General features: G+C 27.4%; 1 protein-coding gene across 1 annotated transcript; it reads right to left on the bottom strand.

Annotated features, from left to right (window-relative positions):
• Positions 1 to 477: 477 nt before the first annotated feature.
• On the bottom strand, positions 478 to 7264 carry LOC112702843 (WAT1-related protein At5g64700). The gene is made up of 7 exons (XM_025754036.3): positions 6662 to 7264; positions 6094 to 6156; positions 4625 to 4741; positions 3394 to 3637; positions 2468 to 2626; positions 1714 to 1865; positions 478 to 977 (listed from the first exon to the last, which is right to left on the bottom strand). The coding sequence occupies exons 1-7, from the start codon at positions 6853 to 6855 to the stop codon at positions 770 to 772; spliced, it is 1137 nt and encodes a 378-aa protein (XP_025609821.1). The 5' UTR covers positions 6856 to 7264; the 3' UTR covers positions 478 to 769.
• Between the last annotated feature and the right edge of the window lie 815 nt (positions 7265 to 8079).

The following is an 8079-nucleotide window of genomic DNA, read 5'->3' as shown; positions in this document are numbered from 1 at the left end:
TATGTGGTGGTCCATTTGCACATTGTTTCTGTGCAGTAAGTTACTCCTCAAACCCTTTTGTTGAAATTAGAGAATCAATTCTTGAAATGATTGTAAATGTTGGGGTTCATGATTGGGATCAAATGGAGGACTTGGTTTATTGCTATGTAGCTCTCAACTCATCTCAACTTCATCATGTTATATCCCAAGCATTTCTTAGTCTCTGTTGTCCAATTTGTAATCATCACATCATGTCTTAAATAATCCATTTCTTTAATCATTCGTACTGACAAATGAACGATCTCAATTGACCCTTTCAACTATGAATCTTTATCATTAATTGTATACTCTTGTAGGATCTATGCTAATGCCCATCTTAGCAATTAATGATAGAAATGGACATCTGATACGACCCATTTTAAATTGTTTTGCAACACTTGATCCAAATGAAGTTTTGAAAAACTTAAAAGCAACAATGTTAGTAATTATTAAGACATATGGCACAATGGTAACCAAATTCTCTTCTATTAAACTGCACATTTGTTCCATCCGTCTCCCAAGGGCAAAATAGAGAAATTACATTTTTGCAATTATTTACAACTTTTGACCCAGCAGTAATCACTTAACTCAAAGTATACGGTACCTAGAAATAAATTAAGAGATCACTGTTTTTTTTTCCCTAATTAATACTAGTTAATGATAGTAAGCTCTAAAGGTGATTTAATGAGGATGGAGCAAACAAGTTACTATCTAGTTAAACATTTTGTATGGTTGAGTTGTATGATTCTTACTACTTGTTAGTAGTTTCTACCTCTAAAACTACATTGCTAGTAGGTGAAGAAGCTCTTGGTACTACAACAGCAGTTGCTTGTGGCAATGCAGAGTCAGCTGACACTTCTGCTGCTACCACATTTGACTGAGCCAAGCTTTTTGGTTCCTTCTTTTTTCCCCACAAGAATGAGTACAATCCTGATATTATCAAAACCATCCCCAACAACCTGCGAAATTAAAAATGCTATGTAAATGTAAAACTAATCAGCTAATCAGATTGGTTTGCTTTCTGCAACCATGAATCTAATCGGATTACTAACACTCCCATAAGCTATCTATCATTAAGAAAAGCTACCATTACATTAAGATAGCGTTTCGTGGAGAGACAAAGACCGAAAGATTGAGATCGAGAAACTGAGAGACTGAGACTAAGAGATAGAGACTGAAATAAATTTCAATATTCTGTTTGATGCAAAGTGGGAGACAGAAATTGACATAAGAATGAAGCTTTAATTTAATTTGCACAAAAAGTAAAATTAGAATTAATTAATTGAAATGTGAATATTTTAGGTATAAAATATTATTAAAGTTTCAATTTTCGTCTCTAAAGATTTCAGTTTCTTGTATCTCTACTTTTTAGAAGTACTAAAATATTGAAATTTTGGAAATAGAGACAGAAATTTTAGTACCAATTTTTGAACTAACAAATATGATATTGAGTCTCAATTTCTCAATTTCTATCCTAGTATCTCAAAACAAAAGATACTTTAAGTATTATTATAATTTAGAATTAAGATCCATTTTATGCGAATCTTACAATCCATTCAATAGTTAAATAATATATGTTGCGTCCGCGTATGTGATAAAATAAATACAAATAAATAATACTTGAATTTAGATAAGGTATGAAATTGAAGAATTGAAAAGTGGTAAAATGTCAAGAAAGGGAAGAATGTCACATACGTTCCAACTTTTAGTGGTTCACCAAGTACGAGAGCTTCTGATATGGCCACAAAAATAAGAGCAAGGGGATTAAACATTGGAGGGTATGTTGGTCCTTTTACTGAAATGGCCCATGAAAGTAAACAAAATGTTGCACCCGTAGCAAGTGCTCCCTACACAAAGTTTAAAACATATATATTTTAATAATCAATGCTACATGATATATAATTATTGGATCCCATTTCAAATTAAATCATAATATAATAAAAAAAACTAACATTATTTATACAAATACTAGAGGCATGCAAAATGTGTTACATTAGTGAATCTTGCAGACATTAATTTATTTATAGCTTTATTAGAAACAACTAGAATGATTAGAGCAGAAATTTTATGTATTATTTGTTCTATTTCTCTACAATGAGTGTACTACGCATTACTATAAAAAAAATGCTAAACGATATAAAGGATCACTATTCAAATGAATATGTGATACATAGAGATATCATAACATCACTTTTAATGAGATACTAATTTAACCATCCTAATCCCAATGTTTAATTAATATATAAAGAAAAAGTCTAAGGACCAGTATTTTTGTTGAATTTTGGCCATCATGTAACCAGCAGAGGAAGGTGAGCCATTGGATGAAATCTCACACCAATCTCACACCATCAAATCATCATTGATGGCTAATTGATGGCTAACAATCACAAAAATTGCTAGCCCCTAGCATTGCTCATATATAAAATATAGTAGTGGAATAATATCTTACCGAATAGAGAATAGTAACAAGCTGTAGATTCCAGTGTATCTTCCAAGAAGCACCGCTGGAATCTATGCATAAGCCAATTACTGCAGATTGAATTGATGCCATAATACAAGCTAGCATTGTTCCCCAATATTTAAATGGAAATTCTTTCAGCAACTTTACCTGTTTTTATATAAATTGAGAGTTAGATAGTTAGATATTTAGATATCATCATCATATATATTCAGGGAAATTTTCACAACACTCAAGAAATGGGGGTTAAGAGAGACCTGTTGATTGGAATAAGATATTTATTATTGGGTTTTTGCTATATAATATATGTCTAAAAATTATACAACATAGTTGTATTATATTTTATCATAATTAAACTTTATTTTTTAAAAAAATCAATATAGAAAATCATTTCTTAATTAAAATTAAACCAATACTTTCAATATAATATAAAGTGTTAACATAATATTATTTTTAACTAAATGAAATTATGTGTAAATTATAGCATATAAAATTTATTTAGGGAAATTAAGTTTTATTATTAAAAAAATGTTAGCATACATATGTAACATATTTTTCAAAAGTAAAATATATATACATCCTTAGGGTGCATTTAGTTTATGTTTTCATTTTCAATATTTTTTGTTTTTAAATTTAAAAAAAAAAAGTGAAAATCAAAAAATAAATTTTTTGTTTCTTGTTTTCACTTTTTTTTACAAAATTTTAAAAATAAAAAATACTAAAAAAAAAAACTCAAAGCAGACGTACCCTTATATTTTGTTATACTTTAAAAACCAATTTCACTTTAGAATATATTATTCGTATTATTTTCTATATTCTCTATACTAATAATTAATTACTAAATAAATAAAGCACTAATGAAGAAGAATATATATATAATATTGGAGGAGAGAAAACTAATGATAAAAGATTATTACTTGCACAATGAACCAAGCTGTGTATGAGAAACAGCTAAGAACCAAGAAGATAGTTCCACGAAGCATGTTGGTCTTGTGAGTCAAAGCAGCAGAAGAATGAGAATCATGGTGGCCATGGTGGCGTTGACCAATGAAGAATTCATGGCCTTTGTAAAGGCTTGTAACCAATGCACCTCCAACACACAACATTGCTCCCACACACTTTGCTCTACCACCCCATGTTTTCACCCTCAGTTTCTCAATTCTTCACATCAAAACGGTTATAAATTATCATTGGGTTATTAAACTAGTGCTACATATATGAAATATTGCTTGGCACATGCATGGAAAAAGAAACAAGATTGAGAAACAAAATTATTAGGACTTAAATATTTCACCAAATTTTGTATCTTAATATATAGGTTCAAGTTTCATATATATACATGTTTTTTTAACATTTTTTAGTAAAATGGATTCGCTACCAAGATAATTAAATTTTTTATATTTATTATAATAATAACCAACTTTTTTATAACACATTGAAATTTTTTCTAACTACCAAATACCAACTATCATTATATTTTTATTCGTATTTTAACTACAAATATAAATTTAGTTTAATTATAAATATAATTAGTTTTTTTTTATTATATTACTTATACATTTTGATTATAAATATGAATATATAATACTTGTATTTTAATAGGTATTGTTACACAAGTGACAAATTGAAAAATTCCAAATAAAGCATATGAAAAAATCATTAAATGGTAGATGGCCTGTACATATATGTAGATTTGTTTAGGCACCGAGGATGAATCTCATACTATATTTAATATATTTAATATAGTATAAGACTGTGTATATCAATTTGATTTATAAATTATAAAATAAAAGATTTAATATGTATATAAAGAAAATATCGGAAATTATATTAATTTGCATTTTATGTATTATTAGATGCCATGAATCCCACTAAAATTATGTTCATATATATATATATATATACCTAATTAATAAAAATAAAATAACTCGGTTAAATGACAAATAAACACTTCTTTTAATTAGAAAAATAAAAAAATTCGGTCTAAATAACTTAAATTTATCTTATTTAATATTTATTTATTATAAAGTACATTAAATAAAAACAAAAATAATAAATTTTGATAATTTTTAGCTAATATTTTTTGTTATCAAATAATTTTTTTTATTAGTATATGAATTAGGGGAGTCTTTTAGTCAAGTGAGGTACCTGCATATAATAGACACAGCAAATGTGCATATTGGAACCAGGTTGAGAAAATTGATGGAGTAAGTAGCTGAAGTGTCCCTCAACCCATAATAATACAATCCCTGAGCCATTGTCATTCTGCAATATAATTGGTGGAAAACAACTTCTTATTATTCTTATATATTCACTCTACAGAATTTGTACCAAATATTGTAGGCATGTGTAATAAATAGAAAATGTTAATGCGTTACAAAAACAAAACATAAAAGGGTAAGGAGTGTAATTTTTTTCAAAAAAAAAAAATTTATTATTAAAATAAAAAAATAAACCATCATAAATTTTAAATTTTAAAATTTAAATTATTAATATAAAATATAATAAATAAAATTAAAATTTATTTAATTAACAAAAAAAACATAATACTCTTAATAAAAAAGATCAAACATATGACTCATCTACATTAAGCAGATTTACTAATAATAGATATATAATTGACATTCGATGTAGAATGTTCCTTAAAGTAATCTTATAGAAGATGTTAATTGAATATAAATATAAAGATAATGAGATAAATACAGAATGAAGTACTAAGTATAGACAACTTTCAAAGTGGTATTTATGGGAGAAGGCATATACACAATGCAAGTTCTCTGACCATGAATTTATGAGCACTATTGATCATTCCGTGAAGTTTTCATACCATATTAAATATTAATTTCTTTTTCTATTTTAGCTGTCATGATTCATGAACATGAAGAGCTCCAATTTCCCATTAACCATCCACCAGAAATGAAATAAAATAATTGAAAAGAAAACAAAAAGGGTTCTTAACTTCTTATATATGCATTTATTTATCTCCGAGTAGACACTGATCTAGCTTCTTTCATTTTCTAAATACCAGTGATGAAATTGATTTATTTATTTTTGCAATGTCGATGAGTCCATGTAATAATTTCAGAAAAGTAAAGGTGTTACAAATCATTCAAGTCTCATGTTCAATGGAATGAGCACAAAAATACCAAAAATGCAAATTATTGTAAATACGAAGAACCGATGATAAGTTGCCATCAAAGACTAATAGAAATTAAATTAGAAAGAGGTTACCCTCATTACTTTGTCACACTTATTTGTCTTTATCAAAAAAACCTTGGTGATTTGAAATATATCTTCCAAGATTTTAAACAGCACATTCCCACAGTGCGAATAATTGTTCCATAAAAGGCCAATGTGAGAAGGTAAGATAAGGAAAGTCATGAAATCTTTGAAAAAATCAAACTTCAAAATTATTCTAACAGAATATCATGTTCCATTTGATAATCGATCTCTACTCAAGTTTATCTTCATCGTCATGAATTTTAATTCTTTCGAATTGCAATGCGTTGCATTTATATGTTCCTTTATTTAGGGAAAATAAATACTTATTAATAAAATATATAGATTTATTCTTCAGAATCATTTTAATTTACAAGTAGGGACCAAAGAATGCTTACCCAGTTAAAGCGTTAATGAAGATCCAAAACCATACTTTCAAAGTGAATTTCTTTTCCCTGTCTCTGCAATAATGGGTGGTGGACGAAATTTAATTTTATTAGATAATAATAGTAAAGGTCCGTTAAGAACAAATATAGAAGAGATCATGAAATTCAAGGGTATATATAAAACTATTAGACTCAAATAAATTATTGGTTACTCACATAGTTCTGACCAAAGTCAATGCTGAAATTTCAATTTAAATAAATGCTGAATTGCTGATGAGCCACATTATACACTAAAAATTTTAGACGGAAAAGAAGAATAAGATAGAACAGAATTCGGTGATAGGGTAGATGAAATTAAAATAAAGAAAATGCAATAATAATTTCTCTTTATTATATGGCATTTTTTACAAAAGAAAAAGTTTAAACTAAAAAAAGAAAGAAAAAAGAAAGAAAGAAAGATATATTACCATGTTCAATAAGAGAACTAACACGAGAAGCTAAGATAAAAACTAAATAACCAAACTAGATATATATATTAATTAAGAAATTGAATGATTAAAATGAATTATTATGATTATACCTTTCAAAGTAAAGAGCAAAAGGGGCAACAAAAAGAGCAGCAACAACATGGCGATAAGAAGTGAGTGCGAAAATGAAGGTGCCATTAACCAATATCACTCTTGATAGAAGCTGCATCCCAGTTGCGAGTATTTGCACCATTAACATACTCACTATGGCTTGTGATGACTTCATCTTTTCCTTCACACTCTTCATGCTTTAATTTCTCTCTCAAATCAATCACTTAATAATAATAATAACAACCTTAAAAGCACTATTTATAAGCCACCAAAATTAAACACCTCTTCCTACACAAGAACGAATTAATTAATAATTAAACAAGATAGTTATGTTTCGATTATTATTATTTTCAAGGAGGTGTAAGTTTTGTGTGGTAATGTTATAGGCTTCTAGCGGTAAGCGATACACACCCACCGAAAATGAAAAAAAAAAAAGGAGAAGCTTAGGGACACTGTGTTGTGTTTATTAATGGCACAGAAATAAGTGAAGAGGGGAAATAAATGCAATTAGAGAAAATATTTGAAAGCAAATGGAGACAGATGCCATAAAATAAGAGCAAAACTCTTTTATTAGGAAACACTCCCTGTCACCCTCCCATTTGCCTCCTCTATCTTCTTCTCCATTATCAAAATATGTTATGTTTGTACTATTCCTTATTTTCTTTTATTTTTATAAATAAATAGTTATTTTTTATTATAAAATTGTTTTTTTAATTTTTTAAGAGTTTAGAATTTAAAATAAAAAATTTCAAAGCCTAACCGACTAAAATAATCCGGATTTTACTCGAAGTCTTTTAAATTTTAATATTTCGAATATAAGAATTCAAATGTATTTTGAAGTGAGATAGAGAGATACAGGAGAAATGAGATTCCTTCTCTTTTTAGGAAAATTAAAATTCCTCATTTTAAATATCCAAAATTTCTGATTAAAATCTCTTAGAATTTTGAATTTCTAAAACAATATTCAAATTTATTATTTTTTCATTTTTTGAATTATTTTTTTCTCCTTTATGTACCATTCAAACACACTAACTTCTTTTGGAATATAAAATAAGGATATATTATTAACATATAATATTTATATTTGTATTTCCTAAAATATGTGATTAATCTTCTTTATAAATATGACATAAAAACCTATCATATATTACACTAAACAACAACAATAATAGTAACCATTCTTATATATATTATTATACATTAAAATTATTATGAGCACGTACGTGTACATAGACTGATAATTAATTGGGAAATTTTGTGAAGGTCATTGGTGGCGTTCCCACAAGGAGTCAAGGAGATGCTGCATTCTATACAAGGAAGTGTCATGATTATAAAAAATTTCTTTTAATAGTTTGAATTTCATAAAACTAACCATGGAACTTAATTAAAATGCTTTGCTAGCATATGGGATCAAAGTTAG

The sequence above is a fragment of the Arachis hypogaea genome, chromosome 7 (assembly GCF_003086295.3).
Source record: "Arachis hypogaea cultivar Tifrunner chromosome 7, arahy.Tifrunner.gnm2.J5K5, whole genome shotgun sequence".
Lineage (NCBI taxonomy): Eukaryota > Viridiplantae > Streptophyta > Magnoliopsida > Fabales > Fabaceae > Arachis > Arachis hypogaea.
This window is presented reverse-complemented; position numbering and strand designations above follow the sequence as displayed.

Bases quoted from the DNA above. Each gene is read 5' to 3' on its own strand.
- LOC112702843 (XM_025754036.3), bottom strand. From the start codon at position 6,855: ATGAAGAGTGTGAAGGAAAAGATGAAGTCATCACAAGCCATAGTGAGT. The intron at 6,157-6,661 runs GTATAATCATAA...CCATTATTGCAG, and splicing joins TTTGCTCTTTACTTTGAAAG to AGACAGGGAAAAGAAATTCA. The intron at 4,742-6,093 runs GTAAGCATTCTT...ATTATATTGCAG, and splicing joins TTCATTAACGCTTTAACTGG to AATGACAATGGCTCAGGGAT.